Raw genomic sequence first — 25,429 nt, forward strand, 5'->3', positions numbered from 1 at the left:
CACGTTTTCCCTCGCTTAAGACTATAAAAGGTGTTTCATTAAATAAAACGATTATTTTAACAAAAATGAATTTTATTTCTATAACATACGCTCACACACGAAACAACAGACATACTAAATAACTACTAAACTACACGCTACAGACTAAGATTTTGGAATAAAACAAACTAATTATGTAATTAAATTAAATATTTATATAATAAAAAGAATATAAACATTCATAAATAAAGATGTTTTGTTAAGTTATACAATTATGCCCATTTCCCATTACTTAATTGAAAATCGCTTAATTTATATTTTAAGTTTTTTGCACCTGTGTTTTTCGTTTTCGCGCCAAAATTGTGTAATAACAGATAATAAATAAAAAATAATTAAACTTTTTAAAAATGGAAAACTACATGGAAATCTCACGGAGATTATTTAAATATATTTGTATAATACATAGCTTATTGTTTTAAAGTAAAAAATGCACGTATACTTTAAAATTTGTATTGAACAAAAAAAAAAAGAAAGAATTATTGACAGTAAAAAAAACTTCAAATGCGCGCCAAAAGAGTTCATAGTTTGTTTAAAAAATAATAAGGAATATTTTGCTTGAATGTTCGATAAAAACAAAATATATCAACTTAAAATCTACCATTACATGAGTACGACAATGGTCGTTTTAATTTGGTACATTAATGTTTATTTATTTAAATCATTATTAATTACAATGACAACACTTCCCTTCATCGTTCGAGGCCAATATAGTGCAACCGGTACATCTTGGTACTTGCTTTGAATAAAAATAAAATTAAAACAAGTCCTGACAACATTTATTTTATATTCAACAATCGCACAGTCCAAAGGCTCGTTTCACACTAGGAGGAACCCTTCGCGACTCCCACGAGGGCCGGTCTGACGCACCTCTCGTGCAACTTGTAACCAACTTTGCTGACTGCTACCACTGTACCCGGCTCAGCGCCTTCCACCTCCTACAAATTACACATTTATAATTAAAACAGTATATATATGATATTTATATATATTTAGTGCATATTATGAGTCCTCCAATCAATTCTGTATGAATTCGCACGAATGATATTGCATACACAATAGATCAGATGCAGGTAACCACTTTATGGCTCCGAAACACAGCGAGCGACAACAATCTGTAAACTTCCTACTTCTGGGCTAAAGGCCTCTTATCCCTTTGAGGAGAAGGTTCGGAACATGTTCCAAAACTCTGTTCAAGTGCAGGTTGGTGGAAAACACATATGGCAGAATTTCTATGAAATGCTTGCTAGAATTGAACCCGCAATCATCGGTTATGATGCAACCCTTTCAACCACTAGGCTCGACGAGCATCCAAAAGTATTTTCTTCACAGAGAAATCCAATAACTGACATTGATCGCTCCGGATCTACAGTTGTATACTACTATACCGCTTGACATATGGCTGTCATTTTTACTTCCAAGTATTAAATTTGAGTATTTTATTTTTAGATAATAATAAAAATAACCTGTTGGAATAACGCCTCATGTAGGTTGGGGTCGAACTTCTCTCGTAACGGCGACACAGCCACCAGTCCGTGTCTGCTGAACACCTGGAGCAAAAACATAATCATATATGTTGTCGCTACGATTTTTAAAGTGGGCAACATTATAAAAAATAGAAAATAGAAAACAGGCGTGGAACGGATGCATGTGCGCTGATTGGTTAAACGTTATTTGCCCCCCGCCACCTCGAAATCCGCCATATTATTTCACCGTAAAATTGAAACACACATAACATATAATAAAATCGGTATGACTGTTTGTAATATTAAAATAACCGCTTTATACTCATTGCATATGTATGTATATACGATACATACACCAAAATTTCATTTTTTTTTTTTTTAATTCTTTATGTCTGTTTTTTCCGTCTTATCTCTGGAATGGAAAGACCGATTGAACTTTTTCTACATTACTCGACCGGAAATCGAACCTGGAACTTCGGAGTGGCGTACCCTTAAAAACCGGTTTACCACTACTCCACCACGAATTTATATATATATATATATATATAGATGTTTATAAAATCATTCACAAATACATCATGAAGTATAAGAGAAGGTAGTAAAATGAACACATAAGTGATGCTGTCGGTACTAGTCGCTTGTGTTGTTTGTGCTGACGGTACCTGCGTGAGCTGCGCGCGCGTGAGTCGCAGGCCGTCTCGCAGCGAGCGCAGGGCGGCCGGCGCGCCCTCGCCCTCCACGCCCTCGGGCACGCTCTCCGCAGCCGCCGACAGCGTGTCAGCCACCTGGAGAGGACATCACAGTTTATGACTTAAAATTACATACATGTATTACTGACGAAAAAATAGATATGGACAGATATTGGAACCTATAACCTTGAGAACTAAGATTTACATTACATTTATATTTAACATATTCTAACTGATTTTAAGTGTTTTAAGCACATAGTCTATAAGTTTTTAAATAAGCGTGCAGTGTTTATCTATAATTAGTTGTACAATTGCGTTTGATATTTTGTTTATTTTAATTGTACCTATAGTAAGTTTTATATTGTAACAACTGTTGATAAACCTACATAAATAAATAAATAAAATGATGTTATGTTCCATATATGCTATATGACTAAGCCTTCAAAGCAGAAAAATACAAAGGATAACTGTTTCACCAAAACAAATGATATGCACGAAGCCCTACCAGCGAGTGTATGTATTAAATCACATTTTTACACAACGTCTTAAGCTAGTTGTTGTACCCAATTAGTTTTCTCAAATGCCTTTGTTATTGATTGAGCTGGTCACAACATATGGCACCTCCATTCGACGCATTTATCGTTTTAATTTTGATTAAAAGTTTGATTTTGATTACATATGATAATGGAGACTATAATTGGAAAATATTATAGGATATGTAATTTTGATAGATTGCACGGTATTCTTTTGTAAAAAAATCCGGACTTTAAAGGGGCATAGGCAGTAATCGATAATCCAAACAAAATACATAGTCCAACACTGCCTTACATATAACTAGTGATGTGCCGGATCTTATAAAATGTAGATCCGCGGATACGGATCTGAATACGGATATTTGCTGTCAAGATCCGCAGATACGGATACGGATACGGATCTTAACTTTTTTACAAATTTAAAATATTTTAAAGACCTCATTTTTTTATTGTTAATTAAAAGTGATCTCATAACTTTTTATACTACTGATCTCATTAAAAAGCTAGTTTATTTAGAACCTTGAAGTTATATACTATTGGTATGATAACTAATGATAAATGATAAATATGATAACTACGCCAAAGATTGCAACATAAAGGAGCCAAATATTTGATTTTAAGAAATAAAAAAATATCCGAATTGAATTTAATAGTTTTTTTATTTCTACCTAATGGCCTATTAAAGGCGAAGGGTAAGGCGCACTAGCGACGCCAGTTGCTGGAAATTGTTAGCTACTAAACCTAATCTATTTTAAGTAATTGTGGACCGTCACAATCTCAGCAACTGGCGTCGCTAGCACGCCTTACCCTTCGCCTCAAAGAATATATTATCTATAAATTTAAAATTAATAAGGTAAATAGATCCGCCAGATAGATCCGCCAAAAAGTAACGGATTGGGAAACGGATACGGATCTTTCTTCTGCCTCGAATATCCGCGGATACGGATACGGATACGGATATCCGGCACATCACTACATATAACTCATGGATCAGACTCATTTGATATAACACCGTAACCGTCAAGAATTTGCGACACACTCCTCATATATGTAATTAACAGCAAACTCTTACATCTAATAAATCTTTGCAGAAGCTCTGTATTGCGAATGATTTTGCATCTTCAACTTGTTTCAACATCCGTCTTCGAACATTTTCACCGTCTGCTAAGGCTCTTTTATATTTATCCTGTAAACATTTTTAAATAATATTAGGTGATAGTTATTAACTACTTATTTATAGAGGGTTCCACACACAAATCTATATTGGAGCAGTGTGGTGGAATAAGTTCCAAATTTTCTCCTGAATGGGTCAAATACCCATGACAAAACTTATCAAATATAATACTGTCACCCGTGGCTGTGCTTGCATTTTTCGGCTAAAATTCTTATCTAAGGATAAAGGAGTTCAAAGATCATATAAAATATGACTACTTCATTCAGAGGTTCCACCATGTAAGAGCATCAAAGTTTCTCTCACATAATATTAGTATAAATAAAACACACTATCAATCTACTGAATTTCTAAGTCATGTAATTTGAGGCTGAGATGGCCCAGTGGTTAGAATGCGTGCATCTTAACCGAAGACTGCAGTTTCAAACCCAAGCAAGCACCACTGTATGTATGTGCTTAATTTCTGTTTATAAGCTCGTGCTCGGCAATGAAGGATAACATTGTGAGGAAACCATATCCACCAACCCGCATTGAAACAGCGTGGTGGAATATGTTCCAAACCCTCTCCTTAATGGAAGAGGAGACCTTATCTTAGCAGTGGGAAATTTACAAGCTGTTATTTTACTTTACTTTAAAATTTATCTGATAAATATTAAAATATCAAAAATAAACATACTTCATAATCTTTAAGGTTATTTTTGAGTGTGCCGACTTCAGATGTTAACGTCTCAATCTGTTTGTGACATTCCTCGATGGATTGGGGCAGGTTTTTGTCGCTTGCATCTGATTCAGCTGTTTTCTCTTCTGTGCTGTATTTGCATGCTGTTGTTCTGAAATTATAATTTTTTTAAAAACAGAAATTTGAGTTCTAACCAGTATTAAAATTAAGACGCATAAGTTATTCTTAAGCTAAAAACTGTGTTGAAGATAGGTTCAATAAATTTAACCTACAAAGATTAAATAAATTTAAGTATGCCAGTTCCAATAGTTTCTATTATAAATTATTTCTGTTCTGCACGTAAATTCGTGGATGGAGAACTTTCGATACGAAGTTACTTTGATGATAAATTTGTTTTAAGTTTTGAAATGAATTTTATAATTGATGATGAAATTTATTTATTACTTACAGACGAAAAAAAAATTATATAAAGAAATAAGAAAAAGGAAAGTAACATCTTTTTAATAATTGACAGCAAAATATAATACATACATTATAAATATAATACATACATTTAATAACTTTCAAACTTTATAAGTTTAAAATACAATTTTAAGGTTGGATTAAGTTGCGCAACGATTACCTGTAGATATTTGTTTTTAAGGTCCTCATAGAAGAATCGGTCACATATTTGGCTAGTCTGCCCACCGAAAACACTTTTAGAGATGCCATTTTATTAAATAATCTTAATTTTCGAACAAATTTACAAAATTTAACGTATGAGGTTAGGTCGGAATTCCTTATCTGTCATTTACTTTTTTTTAAATGTTCCATGTATAAGGCAAATGACAATTGATAACGAGTAGAAAGAGTGCAATAATTCGATTCAACTATTGATTAACATATTTTAGTAAATAACAATGAAGGAATGAAAAATGAAAAGTAATATAGTGAAAAATTACATTTTTATAATAGAACCTTGTAAAATAAAATTGTATCAACCAAATTAAAATAATGACTATTATAAATATAAAATTTAAAAAAAATGCTTAAAAAACAATCAGATTTTGCGTAATTATATGTCTTACTTATGCAAGACTGTACACTGTAGTATAAATAATTTTAAAAATGTATTAAAGAAAATTGCTATTATTGTTACAATACTTTATTTAATTAAGAATAAAACTAATAATCGATAATCGAATGAGTCGAGTTTCGGAATGACATGTAATGTCAATTGTCAAAGCAAAATGGAAACGTCAGAATGTAAAGACTTGAAATTTAGCGGAAAAACTATAAAAAAAATTAGCCATGCCAAAACCATCGCGTCACATTCCTAATTTCCCCGAAAGCTCGAATCTATGTCTATCTGACTGTCAAGTTGTCGCGAGTTGCGAAATCATAAGGTGATAACATAACGCACTCTGCAGTCAGTGTCCCGCAGTAGATTTCCAAACGCGGTAGTGAGTGCGCGTATTTTAAAATATGGCAAATTTAGCAGTATTTGATTTTGACCGTACAATAGTTGACGATGATTCGGACGCGACAATTATAAATAGATTACGTGAAAAAAAACCACCACCTGAGTGGGAAGCTGGTAATCATGATTGGACGCCGTATATGAGTGATGTAAGATATTATTTTTATTATTTAAAAATGCAATCATTCAAATTAATTTTCCATTAAAAAAAAAAATTAAAATCGTACAGAGTAATGAAAATATTTTACGAATTAAAAAGCATTAGCTCTAGACTACCTATCTATTATCTAGATTATTTTACATAAATTAATAATGAAAAAAAAATGCTAGAACTAATTATTTTATAAGCAATTATTCTTTTTTTAAAAAAAAAAGCAATCTATTAATATTACAGACATTAAAATTTTAATTAAATTGTCCATAAACCAATCAACTTTTCATATGAACAATTCAAACATATCATAAAACATGGAGATTAATTGCATATAATAATTAATTCCGAAAAATTACCATTTCAGGAGAAACAATCATGATGTCAAATCGTGATAGATTATTTCTTAATATATTCTTTTAATTATACTCCTTTAGGAATACTTAATATTTTTTTTTAATTTTCATAAATTTATAAAACATAAATTAGGTATTTAATTAGTCTGTACTATATTTGGAGATGCAATGCAAAACCTCTTTATAACTAATTCAAAGTGTATTTATTCTTTTACCTCAAAGGATAGAATAAAAGAAAGTTTTATTAAGCAATGGTAGTTATTGTGTCATGAAATAAGTATTGTATGGGTTAAAAAACTGGCTTGTATTGTTTAAAATAAATCTTAGACCAAAAAAATCTTTGCTCTTGTGCCTAGCATATAAGGCCACAGATCCTAGGTTCAAGATGTGTGTATTACTTAGACTCTGGAGTCTGATCTCAAACAATCCGAACTCAATTAAACAAAAAATTGCTTTAAAACTAGTTTAATCTTGATATTATTGCAATATAATTATACATTGTTACATTGTCATTAATAGTTAGTAAGTGAATAAAAAAATCAAAAGAAGATCACAGAACATTCGATTTTACACATTACTTTTTCTTTTTGAATATTGTAAAAAAAGGTTTTATAGATGGCAAAATAATTTTAATTAAAATTAAATAAATTTAGATGTTTATATAATATAGATATACCTAAAATAAAAATTGCAATCGTGAACACAAGGTTTTGTGGTCGTAGGTCCTTATTGTGCTACTCATACATTTCATAAGACCATGGAGGTACAGGTACAAATATTATAAATTTTTGACATAACTGTGTAGTAAATCTATAATCCAGAGATGTTATCGATACATAACTCTGAAAATGAGTGTAAATATGGTTAATATTTTACCATATCAGATATGATTACGGATATGCAGTGATTATGGATAATTCAATTGATTTGGATATTTTTAATTACAAATATTGGATTAAGTAATATTTTTAAAAGATAATTTCATGATGTTGTGTATAATCAATTATCATCTATGTTTAATATTTGTAGTATGTTTAAATTAGCTCTTTAACTTAAATAATTAGTCTTAGTCTAGCAGTGTAATATTTCCTACTCTTTTCTTCCTCTCTGGTATAACGTATGATGCGTTTCCCCACATGATGTTTATTTAGCGACGTCGCAGAAGACGCCGGTATACCCACTAGAAAACTAGCTATACCCCTCAGTTACGTCACGGGATCACTTGCGCATACTACCGTAACGTCCTGTTGGTAGGCTGGTCTCTGCTCGGACCAAGATACTGCCCAGCATACGCTGGAGGCGTGTCCTGCGTGGACTGCGGAGAGGCAGGTCTTGGTCAAGGAAATCGGGCGAAATCTCTCCCTGCGGGCAGTCGTGTCGGCGATGCTACGCAGGGAATCGGCGTGGGAGGCCGTAGTCAACTTCTATGAGACCGTCATGGTCCAGAAGGAGATTGCGGAGCGGGCTAGGGAGAGGGCCGATCCCGTCCGACGGAGACGACCCAAGGGTCGTCCTCCCGGCCTCCAAGCCCCATTGGCCGGGGCAGAATAAATAGGGTATTCCCTCCAGCCGTGGGTGTGTGAGATGGGGGTCTCACGCATCCGTTTCATACGGCCGAGAGGAGGACGGCAGCCCGGCTATGGCCCCGGACTGCCGGTGTACGCACCAGCGAGGGGTGCGGGGAGGGCAAGACCATTCTTCGCCCTCCTGAGTCGTGCTCCGCCAGCCACGAGCGGAGCAACGCTGGAGGGGCAGCGGACGTGCTGCGAAAGCGATCCCGCAGCCTCTCCGTTTCCGTGCTGATGACGGCCATCGCAGGGTTTTTAGTGAGTACAATCTCACATAACCCGACATCCCCCCCAGGAGTCGGGTATCTATGAAGATTTTCCCTGCGTTAAAAAAAAGGCTCATCTCTGCTCATTCATGTAATCTTTTACAAGCCCTTTTGAATCGTCATTTAACAAATACATTAAGTGATAAATGAATCTACCACCACTACGGATGCTATACATTAAGTGATAGTGAATTATTCTACTAAGAAGAATCGCGAAGCTAAGTATTAGTTAGTCTTTTTCGACATTCAAAAATATAGTCTATGTTAGTTAAATACAATTATATAAGTATGTAGTATATTCTATGTGACAAAGATTCTCAAATATTATGATCTGCGATTGTTTTAAATCCTTGTCTAGCCATGCAATTTTTCTTGTCATAGTTATGCAATTTTTCTCATCTTTATGGTTGGATTTTGAGATTTGGACGGCGATGAGACGACAGGATAGTCATTAACTATATTCGAAATTGAACAATTAATCTTTTTCAACAATCGTGCAGAAATAATTTAATTTGACATGAATATTTTATTTAAGCTGTTAACTCGTCGAAATTGTATTTTTTTTATCTACGGTTGGTTTGTCAACGTTGTATTTTTTTAAGGTACAGATTATTAATATTAGTTTTGAAAGTGTCATATTTAGTTTATGTAAGGTAGCCCTATAAGAACTACACAGTCATCTTAATGACTCATGTTAAAATGAATAAAAAAAAATAAAAACGTTAGAAACAGTCATGGGAATTTTATCATTTATTGTTTGTGCAGTTATTTCTTACGCTATAATACTATTAAGAATTTTCCTTGTATAATATTAATTGCCGTTTTGATTGAAAATACGACCATTTGTTTTTTATAACATTATGTCGACATAAAATTTTTATTATTTTAATTTTTTAATCTTTCATTTTTTTAATTTTGCAATTGGAATAGTTTCAAATATAGACGTACATGTTACATGCACATTTTGGTATTTATGTGTCATACATAAATACACATAATATAAAACAAAGTCTCCCGGCCGCGTCTGTCTGTGTGTTCGCGATTATCACCAAAATTACTAAACAGATTTTCATACGGTTTTCACTAACAGACAGAGGGATTTATAATGAAGGTTAAGGTGTATAATTTATTAAAGATTTTGTGTAAATAAGTTGAAATAGAACGAAAATGATTTAGCTGTCATAAGAAAAACAATTGGATGATTGTCAAGCATTTTAAAAAAAGATATAAAAGAGGGCATCATTGTAAAAACGGATTCATTACTATATCACAAATTACTGAAATTACATGTACGTTTAAATTATATAAGTGTATATAATTACCTATATTCATAACTATATATGCGTGTGACGTATAATAATGATTTCCTCTTTTGCGTTGTGACGTCAATCCGTACACGAGCGGATGATGCATCTGGATCAAACCTACGTAATCAACGTCGCTTACGTCCTCTTAGCACTTGTATTTGAAATTACGTTATTTTACACCTGGCTATCAATTAGTTGGACTAGAGCCTATCTGCTTGGTGGTAGGGCTTTGTGCAAGCCCGCCTGGATAGGTACCACCCAGTCATCAGATATTCTACCGCTAAACAACAGTACGCAGTATTGTTGTGGTCCGGTTAGAACGGTGGGTGAGCCAGTGTAAATACAGGCACAAAGGACATAGCATCTTAGTTCCCAAGGTTGGTGGCGCTTTGACGATGTAAGGAATAGTTAATATTTCTTACAGCGTCATTGTCTATCGGTGATGGGGCCCAATTACCATCAGGTGGCCCATATGCTAGTCCGCCAAGCTAGTCCATAAAAAAATTGATATATTTTTTGATATACGGAGTTCAAGTGTCTAAGTTGGGCGTATAAAAAATAAAAATTATTATCTATTTTAATTTCATCATTAACAATAATTCCATGTGTATAATGGTTAGAAATAAGATTATTCAGAGGTATAATTATTTCCTTTTTCTCTTTATTTACTTATTCATTCGGAAAGCAAGTGAAAAGTAGTCTATTCTACTCCTCATTACAAAAGTACCGTTATAATCGGTCCAGTCGTTGCAGAGATTAGCTGGAACAAACAGACAGACACATAAGAATTGCACAAAATGTTATTACGGTATATGTACCGTGTATACATACATTGAGTAAAAAAGGGCTATTTTAATATTACAAACAGACACTCCAATTTTATTTTATGTATAGATAATAAAAAAAAAGTTTTCTGTCGTTTTTCGTTATCTTAATAAATGAATATTGTTATGTAATAATTTTCGCTACGATTTTTGAATAAGGCAACATTAGAAAAAAAAAGAAAAAATTGGCGGGAAATTGATGTAACCGCCACATAAGTTAAAACCGTGAACATTTTATAACTTTTATCTTTCATTACTGTATGTTTTTACATTAATTGCCAGTGGCTGATATCCCAATAGGCTAAATAGCCTGGAGCCTAGGGCGGCAGATTCAGAGGGGCGGCAGAATTATCCAAAATTTGTTATTGTCTTAGAGAAAAAAAAAAACTTATAATTATATGTATACATTTCGTCCGTAATCCGTATATTCGTCACTACAGAGCGGGTTGGAAAAATAATCTAGTAACTGACGGAAATATCACCTAGTTTATAATCATACTAATAACGAAAAAAAAAACAGATGTAATGAGGACGATAGAACACAAATCATAAATGTTGCAAAAAAATGTAGGGGCGGCAAAAATTGAATAGCCTACTAGTGTCAGATTTGTAAATCAGCCACTGTTAATAGCTTAACTTAAATAAAGAGAACGTTATTAATTAATATCGAGAGGGATCCATCAACAATTAATAAATATAATTAACTTTAAAAAAAAAAACCGACTTCAAATGCTTGAACACAAAAAAAATAATCGTTCAAATTTTATATAATCGGCGGAGATATGCGTATAAAAAAGTTCATCCCCAATTTTCTACATATGGGGGTTGTTTTTTTTATTATTAAATTTAAATGGGACCACCCTTGAGGTATTACCAATACGCCGTAAAAAGATTTGTTCAAATCGTTTCATAATTGGCGGAATTATCGCGTAACAAACATAGAAAAAAAACATACGGGTCGAATTGATAACCTTTTTTGAAGTCGGCTGAAAATTACTATAGCTTACATAAGAGAAAGTGTGTTCTATAAATGTTATCTAAACATTAAGAATTCAAAACAGCATTGTATTTTCAATACAATATGAATTTGAATGCTGTGTTATGTTCATGTCAAGAATCAATCAAAATAAAATCAAAATCAAAATAAACTTTATTCAAGTAGGCTTTACAAGCACTTTTGAATCGTCATTTTACAATTAAGTGAAACTACCACCGGTTCGGAAATTAGATTCTACTGTGAAGAAATTTAGTAGTTACTCTTTTTCAACATTTAAAAAATGCAAAGTCATGTTATTTAATACAATTATTTAAATTAATACATCCTGCTTGGAAATCAACAGGTATTAACTCCACTCTTTTTTATCATCTATAAAATCTTGTATCGAATAATATGCATTTTTTAACAAATGTATTTTTTATAAACGATTTGAATTTACGGAACGGCAAAGTTAAAAATGTCTGCGGAATTTTATTTAACAACTTTCTTTTAATCAATTATTAAAAAGATTTTATATTTACATTTGTTATTTAATAGGCTATTTGACAATGCGAAAAATAAGGTGACAATTATTGTAATCAGTATATATTATGAGTTTAAAAATGATTATTTATTAAAGTAAGTTCAAAATTATAATAATTAATTCAAAAATTCATATGAAGTCACTTGCTTGTTGACCCTGCTTGCCTGCTATATGTACCAAATTAAAATACAGGCAGTTTTGTATTCCAAAAAGGACATAGTCTACTTTTTGCCTAGCACATGACAACCAACACCTTAATGCAAGCGAAGCCGCGCGCGATTACTAGTATACACATATAATTGTATTTAACGACACAACTTTTTATTTAAAATATTGAAAAAGGATAACTACCGATTTTCTTGCTGGTTCTTCACGGTAGAATCTGTATGTCGAACCAGTTGTAGCTTAACTTAATATATTACGTAAAATAACGATTTAAAAATGCTTGTAAAAGCCTCCTTGATTTGATTTATGATTAATTAATTTATTGGATAACTACTGAATTTTAAGACCATGAAAATTAACAAGTGCCTGGGTTTAATCAAAGATGGTCTAATCCTGCAATTTTCATTTCGGCGTTAAATATCAGTGCAATACTTATGCAAAGCCGCTCGTAGTGATTGATCGTATCGTAATTATGCTTATCAGATTAAGATAACGCGAGGTTTGCTGGTCACGTTTGTGGATACAACTAACAGGTTTGCGTTACCGTTACATATTATTACCGTGAGTAAGATATGTTGTCCAAAATATTCGATCATCCATTTTTTTTTGGGGTCGGTCTAGCATATTTTCTTCCATACTTCTCTATCTGATTCATAAGTATCTTTGCCATATCGCCTTTCACACGATATGGGCCAGTGGTTAGAACGCGTGCATCTTAACCGATGATTGCGGGTTCAAACCCGGGCAAGCACCGCTGTTTCATGTGCTTAATTTGTCTTAATAATTCATCTCGTGCTCAGCGGTGAAGGAAAACATCGTGAGAAAACCTGCATGTGACAAATTTCATTGAAATTCTGCCACATGTGTATTCCACCAACCCGCATTGGAACAGCGTGGTGGAATATGTTCCAAACCTTCTCCTCAAACGGAGAGGAGGCCTTTAGCCCAGCAGTGGGAATTTACAGGCTGTTGTTGTTGTTGTTGTTGACACAACTTTTTATTTAAAATATTGAAAAAGGATAACTACTGAGTTTCTTGCTGGATCTTTACGGTAGAATCAGTAGTCTGTGTCGAACCTGTGGTAGCTCAACTTAATATAGTACGTAAAATAACGATTTAACAGTGAAAGCCTCCTTGATTTGATTTATGATTAATTAGTTTATTGGATAAATACTGAATTTTAAGATGATGAAAATTAACAAGTGCCTGGGTTTAATCAAAGATGGTCTAATCCTGCAATTTTCGTTTCGGCATTAAATATCAGTGCAATACTTATGCAAAGCCGCTCGTAGTGATTGATCGTATCGTAATTATGCTTATCAGATTAAGATAACGCGAGGTTTGCTGGTTACGTTTATGGATACAGATTTGCGTTATCGTTACGTATAGCTAGATATGTTGTCCAAAATATTAGATCAACCAATTTTATTTGGGGTCGGTCTAGCATATTTTCTTCCATACTTATCTATCTGATTCATAAGTATCTTTGCCATAACGCCTTTCACACGATATGGCCCAGTGGTTAGAACGCGTGCATCTTAACCGATGATTGCGGATTCAAACCCAGGCAAGCACCGCTGTTTCATGTGCTTAATTTGTCTCAATAATTCATCTCGTGCTCAGCGGTGAAGGAAAACATCGTGAGGAAACCTGCGTGTAACAAATTTCATAGAAATTCTGCCACATGTGCATTCCACCAACCCGCATTGGAACAGCGTGGTGGAATATGTTCCAAACCTTCTCCTTAAAGGGAGAGGAGGCCTTTAGGAATTTACAGGCTGTTGTTGTTGTTGTTGTCTTTTACACAATCCATCCATTGCTTCTTCGGTCCTTTTCCTCTGTATCCATCCACATCCATGGTCAAGACCTTCCTCACGACACGGTCCTCATTCCTCCACATAATATGCCCATACTATGACAGCATTTTCCCACATAACTTCTCGGTTACCAGTGCCAGCTTCAGACTTCCTGAAAAATTAAATGTGTCCAAAAATTTTGAATATGGAATATTTTAAGAAAACAAATCCTGTATAATTCATTATATAATGTCCTCATTAAGCTGTTTATTTTCTGTTTAATAATTATTGCCAAGGAGCATAGGCCATAGTCTAAAATAGCCTCCTTGCCTGCTGTCAAAGTGATCGCTACCGCCCATAGGTATTAGAACTGTAAGAAATTATTATTTTGTGTTATTCTATCGCCAAATAACAGTACTCAGTATTTTTGTGTTCCGGTTTGAAGGGCGAGTGAGCCAGAGTAACTACAGGCACAAGGGACATAACATCGTAGTTCCCAAGGTTGGTGGCACATTGACGATTTAAGGTATAGTTAATATTTCTTACAGCGTCATTGTCTATGGGTGATGGTGACCACTCACCAACAGGTGCCCTATATGCTCGTCCGCCAACCTATACCATAAAAAAAAAAATTTACCATTAATTATATTGCATCTACACCATCAACTTTGGGAACTAAGAAGTCCTTTGTGCCAGTAGTTTTACTGTTTGGTAGGAGAATACACGACAAATGGGTTGTACCTACATATACTAGCGTAAAGATCTACCAATATTATATTAGAATAAATTGAAGTCAATTAATTTTAACGTACGATATATGACTATTTAGAAATATGAGATATTTCTAACAGTTTCCAAAATATATCTTGGTGAAGACTTTAGGGTCATACATATGAATAGCACAAAACCGTTGATAAATAGATACAATATTTAAATCAAATCAATTTTATTAAAGTAAAATTAACAATGAAGCTTTTTTGAAACGTCAATAATTAAATACTTACCACCGTTTCGGAAAGTTGCTTCTAGCGAGAAGAAACGGCAAGAAACTCGCATAGTTACTCTTTTCATATAAACAGATTTACAATGCTGTTATTCATAGTAAATAGTGTCCTATGATGGAACCGGAACCTACCTCCAGGCGTTTCTTTCTGAAAAGTATTATTTTAATGAATAATATGATTCATTTATTAATTTAGTCTTAATAAGATTATTAAATTTTGAAAATGGTAAATTGATTATATGTATTATGAAAATTTATCAAAATTGAAGGCATTGAAATGTTTTTTCTTTGCTATTTAAGTGAATTGCATAAATAAAAAGTTAACAAAATTTACCAACCAATCAGATGTATTTGTAAATACGAATTTATCTTAACATAGTAAATCGTGAAATCATATTGCAGTAAATAGTTATGCTTACAAATCCAAATAATACAAAACCCTCGACGTGTCGTATCGACTTTGCTGTCCAAGCCCAAGAAAAAAAAAAAAGATAAATGGCGGTTTAATTCTGATTTGCGCGCCTTTTTTTACTGTTCTGACCTGAATGAATGAATGAATGAATAAAGGAATATCCTAAATTCTGATTCTGTTGATTTTTTTCCTGTTAGAAATACTTAATTTACCCAGTTACATTAATAATATATATCGTATATCGTTATATTGTATAAAACAAAGTCGCTCACCGCTGTCTGTTCCTATGTATGCTTAGATCTTTGAAATTACGCAACGGATTTTGATGCTGTCTTTTTAGTAGATAGAGTGATTCGAGAGGAAGGTTTTAGTATATAATACATGGTTAATACAGTAAAGAAACAAGAAAAAATCTGTAGTATATTTAGTATCAGCATTGCACCCGTGCGAAGCCGGGGTGGGTTGTTGGGTATTTTGTAATACTAACCAATTTAAAACAAGATTTTTCACACGTAAAATCATAAATGTCTGTTACCGATTCTATGTTAATTGTATATTTATGAAAATTAAAAATGTAAAGTAACAGCCCGTAAATTTCCTACTGCTGGCCTAAGGCCTCCTCTCCCATTAAAGAGAGCGGATTTGGAATATATTTCACCACGCTGTTCCAATGCGGGTTGGTGGAATGCACATGTGGCAGAATTTCACTGAAATTAAACACATGCAACCTGCATGCAGGTTTCCTCACGATGTTTTCCTTTACCGCCGAGCACGAGATGAATTATAAACATAAATTAAGCACATAAATATAGTTGTGCTTGCATCGGTTTGAATCCTAAATCATCGGTTAATATGCACGCGTTCTAACCACTGGGCCTCTTTCAGCCTCTTATGAAAATTAAAAGATTGAAATAATTTAACAATTAATTAATAAAATATTACGTGAAATGGTACATTTATTTCGAAATATTGATCCTTGAACTCAGAACAACAACAGCCTGTAAATTCCCACTGCTGGGTTAAAGGCCTCCTCTCCCTTTGAGGAGAAGGTTTAGAACATATTCCACCACGCTGTTCCAATGCGGGTTGGTGGAATACACATGTGGCAGAATTTCTATGAAATTTGTCACATGCAGGTTTCCTCACGATGTTTTCCTTCACCGCTTAGCACGAGATGAATTATAGAGACAAATTAAGCACATGAATCAGCGGTGCTCGCCTGGGTTTGAACCTGCAATCATCGGTTAAGATGCACGCGTTCTAACCACTGGGCCATCTCAGCTCAACTCAGAACGCTTGCTCCAAAAACTCGGGTAGCTTCCGAGGTCAATGTCGAACTACACTGCGGTTGTCGAGTCTTTTGAAACATTGCCAAAACACAAAGATAGATTACTTTAAGTGATTTTTATATTTTTACCGTAAATTATGTTTGTATGTGATGTAATGTTTATTTATAGAAATGCCATCTATATTAATACGTGGGGAGAGATGTTTGTGTCTATTTTTAAGTTGTGTTGCAATGTGTTGCATTATCTCGTCTGTATGGTTCGATGTTTTAAATTAAACGACTGATTTGAATGCGGTTTTCATAAATAAACAGTGATTTGAGAAGTTTATACGCATAATATATGCAGGGCCGTATTTAGGGGAGGGCAACCGGGGCAACTGCCCTGGGGCCTCCATATTAGTGAGGGCCACAGTTTTCAGCAAGTTAACAATTCAAATTACCGATACGAGTAAATAAATCATAGCCTACTAATTGAAATAAAAAAAGTAATTAATTCATGATAATATAATTATTAGGTTGTTCACGCTTCTGTTTGTCTAGGGCCCCCACTGCTTTGTGGCCCGGGGGCCTCCAGACCTTTAAATCCGGCTCTGAATATATGCATGTTATACGAGAGAAAAGTCGAATAATTAAAATTTTAACCGGTAAAAACACAAAAACTAACTTGTCATGTTTTTATTCGATTTAAGTGTTTGTATATTTGCATTATATGTCGAATATCAAAAAAATAAAACACATATAAATGACGTATATATTGGCAAAGATAATATAGGTACATGGTAAACAGAAAAATAAATAAGGTAATTTGTTCTTTTTTCTGTGAAAATTCTCCAACTGAGCCTTTTTGTTTCTTCAGCTGAAAAGACGAAAACGTTTCCTATCTTTCCAATTAACGTAAATATTATGAGCCGAGATGGCCCAGAGGTTAGAACGCGCGCATCGTAAACGATGATTGCGGATTCAACCCAAGCAATCACCAATGAATATATATGTGCTTAATTTGAGTTTATAATTCATCTCGTGCTTGACGGTGAAGGAAAACATCGTTTGTAAACCATCATGTGTATAAGTGCATAGAAATTTTGCCACATATGTATTGCACCAACGCGCATTGGAGCAGCGTAATGGAATGTGTTCCAGACCTAAGGAGGTCTTAGCTCAACAACAACAACAACAGCCTGTAAATTCCCACTGCTGGGCTAAAGGCCTTAGCTCAGCTGTGGGAAATTTTTCAGGCTGTTGTTATATTATAATGTATTCAATTATTTCCAGGTATTTGAACACGCTTACTCCGCGGGCCTCCACCCGTCGGATATCTTGGACAGCATCGCCTCAATGCGGCCCAACCCCGGCATCATCGAACTGATCAGCACGCTGGCCAAGGAGGGCTGGGATGTGCTCGTGCTGACAGACGCCAACAGCGTCTTCGTCAACCATTGGCTCAAGGTCCATGGGCTACAGGTGAGAGTGTACTTGTGTAAAGTCGGAGAAATGGGCTATTTAATAATAATAATAATAACAATAAATATGAGGCATCATCACATACACTACTCTGATCCCAATGTAACTAGCTTAAGCACTTGTGTTATGGAAAATCAGAAGTAACGGTACCACCCAAGACAACATAGAAATCTAATTAACTGTTTCAACACCGACTCGGCCGGCGATCGAACCCGGGACCTTGGAGTGGCGTACTCATGAAAGTTTCTTGTAGCTATAAACTTGATACGTTAAAATAAGAGTGCGTTACTAGTTTGGCGGTTCAAATTGCGTCTTTTTAAGAGGAAGTTTGAGTGTTACACGGAATGACGACCTCTGTGGTCGAGTGTGTACACCGGTTTGCATGGGTACGCCACTCCGAGGTCCCGGGTTCGTCCGGTCGAGTCGATGTGATCCGTCGTTACTTCTGATTTTCCACATCACAAGTGCTTTAGCTACTTACATTGGTATCAGAGTAATGTATGTGATGTTGTCTCATATTAATTTATTATATATAAATTCTATATTGTAGTGGTTTATTCCTGCGCAGTGTGAGCTAGCCTTAATAGATCTCATGAGAAGTGAGTAAACATCAATTAGCGGAGTGACGTCACAGTATTGAACCTTGCAATGTTCTAACTTAATTTAGCAGTTTCCGTGATTTTTCTTATCACATGTGTAATGTGTGCTAGGGCAAGTAACTCAAGGCCTCGGGTTCAAAGTCTGACACATGAAAATAAGTTATCGTTACTTTTGGGAATATCACTGTGATCAATAATATAATTATGTGCCTCCGAAAACAGCAATGAAATGAAGAAGCAGTCCTTATGATTCTGTACACATATCTATACCATAGATAATTAATCTAAAATACTTTCTATTTCTGGCACCAGAGAGCGCCGTAAATACTTTCTCGCCATTGTAGCTGTCAATGCAAAGCGTCATTGCAGTCTTCATCATCAGCAAGCTCCTTATATCATTGCTGTGTTTTCTCCAACAAATAATACCTGTTTTGTTGTAATGCAAAACAGTCATATTATAGTACGACACAACTTTGATGTATCATCGGCAAAATTCGTAAAACCAATCATATCCGAATTGAGTACGCTTTCCCAAATTATCAATATTTATTTCTTATGCGAATATGATCTTTACACAAACGTAGTAACTTGTAACATCATATGACCAAATATATTCGTCAAATTGACGATTTACACGCACTCGCTGTCTCGGGTCGAACTGACGCGGGAATCTATAGCGACGAATAGCGTCGAGTGGCGCGAAAGGGAGTTGTTTCTATTGGTAAATCGACAGTAATCGGTTTTCATTTTGTTGTATTTTCCGATGCTACATCTAATTTGTGTCGTGCTATACATAATATGGCTGAATTTACGCTTGGAATAAAAACTTATCAACGCTCAATGTCAATGATTTGACATAACATCACTTTGGCAAACACGAACATCTTAAGTGAAGCGGTTAAAATATAAAAAAAAATCTGTGCATGACCTTTACTAATCCATCTTAGATGTTCAAGCTCAAGAGCGTCATCCATCATTTTTATCAGATGAAGCCTCTAAAAATTAAGTGACTAAGGCTTTGTCTTTAATTTGTATGCTCAGCAAAGTTTGAAGTGCTTTCGAAGTATGTTTGCCTTTACTGACAACCGCGAAGTATTTTCTTGTAACTTTAAAAAGGTTGTATATTTTTAGATAATAAGATTTATTTCGAACAAATTATTAGGCAACATGGTTTTTTGGTCAAATTATGAAATGAATGAAAGTAGATGTTCGAATGAATTGAATTGTCTTTAATTGATCGTTTTGTATCTCAAATGTTAGACAAGAGTAATTATTGATGATCTCCGTGGTCGAGTAGTGTGTACACCCATTTTCTTGGACCACACCGAGGTCCCGGGTTTGCTTCCAAGCCGAGTCGACGTAGAAAATGTTCATAAGTTCTCTTCCACTTCCACTTCATGTGGTCTATTTTTCGGCAAGAAATCCCAATAATCCAGAATTTCTTGATCTGTGGACTGTGCCATAGAGCCGCAAGACTAATGCGGCTGTCAATCAAAAGTGGTTACCTGAGCGTTTGATCCCAGGACCTTAACCTGCACTAAGGCACTATGTTAATAATGTTTTCTTGTATAAGAGTAAGATATCAGTAGTCATGTCTTTCCAGGAAGCTGTGACAGCGGTGGTCACAAACCGGGCGTTCTGGAAGCAAGATCGTTTGTACATCGAGCCCTGCATGCGACAGACCACGTGCCCAAGGTGTCCCAGTAACCTGTGCAAGTCGATAGCGCTCGCCCAGTGGTCCAGCTCGAGGGGCTACCAGAGATACGTTTACAGCGGTGACGGGAGGAACGACTACTGTCCAGCTACGAACTTGCCGGCTGATGTGAGTACCAACAACAACAACCCGTAAATTTCCTAGAGCTGGGCTAATGCCTCCTCTATTTTTGACGGGAAGGTTTGGAACACTAGTGCCAAAGCTTCTCCTCGAAAGTAGACACATGTAAGTTTCCTCACGATGTTTTCCTTCACCGCCGAGATGAATTATAAACACATGAAAAGTCAGAGGTGCTTACTTGGGTTTGAACCCGCAGTCTTCGGTTAAGATGTATGATCACTGGGCCATCTAGGATTGTACACTTATTTCTGATTGAAGAGAAGTTGAATCAAATAAAATCAATATTATTCAATTCCAGCGACACGAAATAGCAACAAACTAGCATAGTTGCTCTTTACAAATAAACAGATTTATAATGCTGTTCTTTACAGTAATTAGTGTCCTGTGATGGATCCCGTGCCAGGCGGTTTTTTTATAAAACTATTCTTGTAATGAATAATAAGATTAGCTTATTAATATTGTCTTAGAATAAAATTTAAATGTTAAAATAATTAAACCTTTACTTAATACTATTATATATATTTACTTTAATTTTAACTTTGCTGACATTCAAAACGCCTCGTTTTCCCAAATTCTTAACTTTATTGAACAAAAAGATTAGTATAATTATAAATAACATATTAATAATAACTTTTTCAGGCAATCGTCTTCCCGAGAAAGGGTTACCCAATGTACGACTTGATCAAGAAGACCCTGTCGTCTCCCAACCCTCAGATAAAAGCAAAAGTCGTCCCCTGGGACGACGCGTTCACGATACTCGAGGAATTGTTCCCCGGGAAAACTAAAACCACCAAAAGTTAATGTGTACAGAAATATGTACTTAAATCTACTTATACTAAATATTTAATTATTTTTATGTTTTAATAGTATTTAATTATATTTAAAAAAACATTTAAGATATTTTTGAGGTTATGTAATACAAATGTCAAAATGACGTCAAAAAGTTCCATAGATAAAATTATATTTTATATATTTATCTCTTTGTTCTGGATGATGGATCTCTATAGAAAAAAGGTATAGACAATTTCAGGTCGCGTTTTTATCTGTTCGCACATTTTCCCGCTCAAATCTATTTCAAAAATGGAACGCCGACTTCTATATCTATTGATTTCTTTTTTTTTATATATAGACGTGATGTTAATTTGAATTATATTATCTATATCATGTGTTAGGTCTATAATGATGTCGTAGTTGAAAGTTTGCCTTCCTAAACAGGCTAATTAATGCAAAAAAAAACGGCCTATTAGTTCCTGAGATTAGCTTACAAAGAAACAGCCAATAGCTTTATGATAGATAAATAATAATAAACTAATAATATATTTTTATCGATGTAATTGTCCATATTATTATAATGTTCTATCTTAGATTATTTAATAATGGTACAAATTAAACAAAATCTGTCCTGGTATATATGAGAATTAAATAGCTTACTATGAGATCTATTTTTGAATTCATTGTCTCGTTAGTGTTAGCGTATAAAGCTAAAGATCTGATTAGTAGGCGTGTTTAGAGATCTATTAAGGGGGGAAGGGGGTGTTGCAGGGATGTTATGGTTCTGGATATGAAACGAGTATGTATGTGGGATTATTTTTTTATTGAATCTCAATTTGACCCATTTGACATGACTAGCTAAGCAATTAAAAATCGTCATTACGAATTCAATATGGCGGCCTCCACAAGATGGCGGACTGGCTGTCCATCCCCATGATACGGGTATCAAATGAAAGGGTTTGCTGTCAGGAATACGAAATAAATAGTCACGTGACATAAATCCAACATGGCGGACATCCAAGATGGCCGACAATCCGCAGTATAAAAATATTTTATAAACGTGCGAAGCGTGTATTTTAGTTTTTGAAACTATTATTTTTATTTATATCGAATTATCTTACGGTTTCAGATAGATATGATTATGTTTACGGAACATAACATACCTGGACCTATGCTTATTAATTTAGCAATACAAATATTAAGCCCATTACACAATGAAAAAATAAGAGATAAGGAACAAGAAATAACGGAATCCAGCGAAAATTTCCTTCGCGGTGGGAATTTGTTCCTTATTTCTTATAGCCAGCCAATGGCAGGCATTTTTTCAACGGAGTGTCGTAAAACTAACAGCAGCACGTAACTAGTGGCAGGTATTCAACCGCTGTGATTGGCTGAATGTTGTAGCCTATCGCCTATTGTGTTATGGTTGCTGTGCTATTCCTTATATCTTATTTTTTTCATTGTGTAATGAGCTTTATAATCACACTTTGATGTCAAATTTATAATTAAGTGATTGTTTAAATAACAATTAGCATTCAATATATTTGTATCGTGCTTTAATATAATTGACCTTGGCTAAATACTACACGAATTAAATTGACTCATTGTTCTATAATTTTATCTGTCAGTTCGTGTTGGAAGGTCGACGTGGTCTTATTGGATACTTTACATAGGATGAGTTGGGGCTGTATAAGCAATAGGATAAAATCGATTATATTTTCCAGCTGATTTGATTGCTTCTTGTAATGCTGTTCTTATCAATAGAAGCAATTTAATTTTTTACTAGCAGTCGCGTTGGACTTTCTTCCTGTTTTAGTGTGTTGGTTGTCATGTGTCAGGCAAAAAAGTAGCCCATGTCCTTTCTTGGAGTTTAAGCTTGCTTCATATCAAATTTCATCAAATTTGCTTCAATTTTTGTCGTGAAAGAGCGACAGATACACAAAGTTACTATCACATTTATAATATTAATATAGATAATATAGATTATTTGTGAAGAAAATCAATACAAAGGTGCAAGAAATCGTTCGGAACAATATAAGTCCATTGCTGGTCTTCCTCCAACTAACTTTATTCAGTTTAAATAGATCTAAAGAAACTTATTATGTCCGGAAATTTTTAGTAAATCGAAGTTAGCCGTGTATTAAATTTCCCATTGCTAGGCTAAGGCTTCTTCAGTAGAATGTTAGGAGCGTATTCACACGCTGGTCCAATGCCTGTTGGAGAATTTCGCTGAAATAGAACACATGCTGGTTTCTTTCCGAGCACGAGATGAATTATAAACACAAATTAAGCACATATATATAGTGGTGCTTACCTCAATCATCGGTTAAGTGCTATCCCCAACTTCCACCAGTAATATACCTTCCATGATAGCCTGTCAAAACGGTTATCTACTTTTGGACAGTTGCTAGTGATTGCACCAATGTAACATTTTGATTATCGATACGATTATTGTCACTAATTGATATAATCTAATTGATATGATATATCGATTATCGATTTTTGCCGTTGAATTATGCGACATTTAGCGAAAATTGATGTGTTAAAAGGCAATCATATTTCACGATTCACAATATTTCGACAGAACGTTGTAATCTTACATTGACATTTATAAAAGTTAAATATGGTTAGGCAGTTAACATTTTTTTTATCACGTTATTCGAGGTTAACTTTTAAAAATCCGCAAAAGTTATGTTCTATTCAATTCAATTCTTAGTTTAATGGCTTTTAGTTGTGCCGACAGGGCACAGATTATTTCGCCAATGTCACGTAGGATGGAGAAGAAAGTTACGTTCTTAGGCTACTGTCAAAATTTGAATGACAGTTTTGACAGACTATAAAATGTTTTTAATATAAAGCTCAAAACGTCCTTAAAATTAATTTAAAAAAAATAGCCCGTATTGCATTAAAAATAGTGTTTATTTTTTTGTGTCAGTGTGCACAAAATATTCTTCTATTGTATCGCATTATATAAATGGCGCGTACAGATATTTATTTTAGATAAAACTATTTCTCGATTGTTTATTTATTTTATAGAAATAAAAAATGCTGTGAGCTATATTTAAGGTTATATATAAAATGATATTTACATAGATGTTATAATGATTTATTTATTCAATAAATATCTACCTCTTAATTGTGTGTTTTTTTTAATCCTCATATTTTAGGTTATGACTAATTTTAAATGTTGAAAAAGAGTAACTTCTGAGTTGCTTGCCGGTTCTTCTCGGTAGAATCTACATATAGTACGACACAACTTAGTCGATTTAAATGCACTTTACATGACAGTAATCGGTTTTATTTTCATTCCATTGCATTTTCCGATGCTACATCTAATTTGTGTCGTACATGTAAATCGACGCGCCAAATTGACCAATATATTAGGTCATATGATATTACAAGTTATTACGTTTGTGCAATGATCATATTCGCATGAGAAATAAATAATGATAATTTGGCATAGCGTACTCAATTCGGATGTGATCGGTTTTACGAATTTAGCCGATGCTACAGCTAAGTTGTGTCGTACTTTAAGAACTAGCACGCACTGGTCACTCTTGTCAAGTCCGTGAATATGTACAGATGCAGACATAAATGTCACGTCGGAACGTGCGCGCACCTCCATACATATTCATGGACTCGACAAGAGTGACGAAACAGTCACCGTGACAAAAGTTACCAGTACGCGCTAGTTCTAACTGTTTTCACCGCATCCAAACAACTATGAATATCGTTCTGGTACGTCAAAGCATTTAAAGTAAACATTAAAGTCATGATATATTCGGCCTATCTCTCTCTATCTAAAGTAAAAACTTTACAGTAACCCATTTAGAAAGAGATGAAGCGAATGCTAAACCGATTTCGATATCACATCCGTTTCATCTCTTTCCCGCATATCATACAGTGTTAAGATAAACAAAGACGGCGATATCTGAACTCGGATATCAACACCGGTATTTTATTCAAATATCCGTAATACAACCGTTGTCACAACACTTTTGTCATGCTTAACAATTTCGATATTAAATATGACGGAGCAGTCTGTTAGAGCTTGTTTTTAAAAAACGTGACGTCA

The 25,429-nt window shown here is 34.4% G+C and overlaps 2 protein-coding genes across 2 annotated transcripts; one reads left to right on the forward strand and one right to left on the reverse strand.

Annotated features, from left to right (window-relative positions):
- Positions 1–54: 54 nt before the first annotated feature.
- On the reverse strand, positions 55–5,382 carry LOC124541688 (grpE protein homolog, mitochondrial). Its single transcript, XM_047119617.1, has 6 exons — positions 5,197–5,382; positions 4,572–4,725; positions 3,797–3,910; positions 2,165–2,287; positions 1,503–1,586; positions 55–974 (listed from the first exon to the last, which is right to left on the reverse strand). The coding sequence occupies exons 1-6, from the start codon at positions 5,283–5,285 to the stop codon at positions 861–863; spliced, it is 678 nt and encodes a 225-aa protein (XP_046975573.1). The 5' UTR covers positions 5,286–5,382; the 3' UTR covers positions 55–860.
- A 429-nt stretch (positions 5,383–5,811) lies between these two features.
- On the forward strand, positions 5,812–21,703 carry LOC124541749 (pyridoxal phosphate phosphatase PHOSPHO2-like). Its single transcript, XM_047119693.1, has 4 exons — positions 5,812–6,182; positions 17,962–18,150; positions 20,353–20,571; positions 21,223–21,703. Exons 1-4 carry the CDS (start codon positions 6,039–6,041, stop codon positions 21,382–21,384), a joined length of 714 nt encoding a protein of 237 aa, XP_046975649.1. The 5' UTR covers positions 5,812–6,038; the 3' UTR covers positions 21,385–21,703.
- The last annotated feature ends 3,726 nt before the right edge of the window (positions 21,704–25,429 follow it).

This window comes from Vanessa cardui, chromosome 28 (assembly GCF_905220365.1).
Source record: "Vanessa cardui chromosome 28, ilVanCard2.1, whole genome shotgun sequence".
In the NCBI taxonomy this organism is placed as follows: domain Eukaryota; kingdom Metazoa; phylum Arthropoda; class Insecta; order Lepidoptera; family Nymphalidae; genus Vanessa; species Vanessa cardui.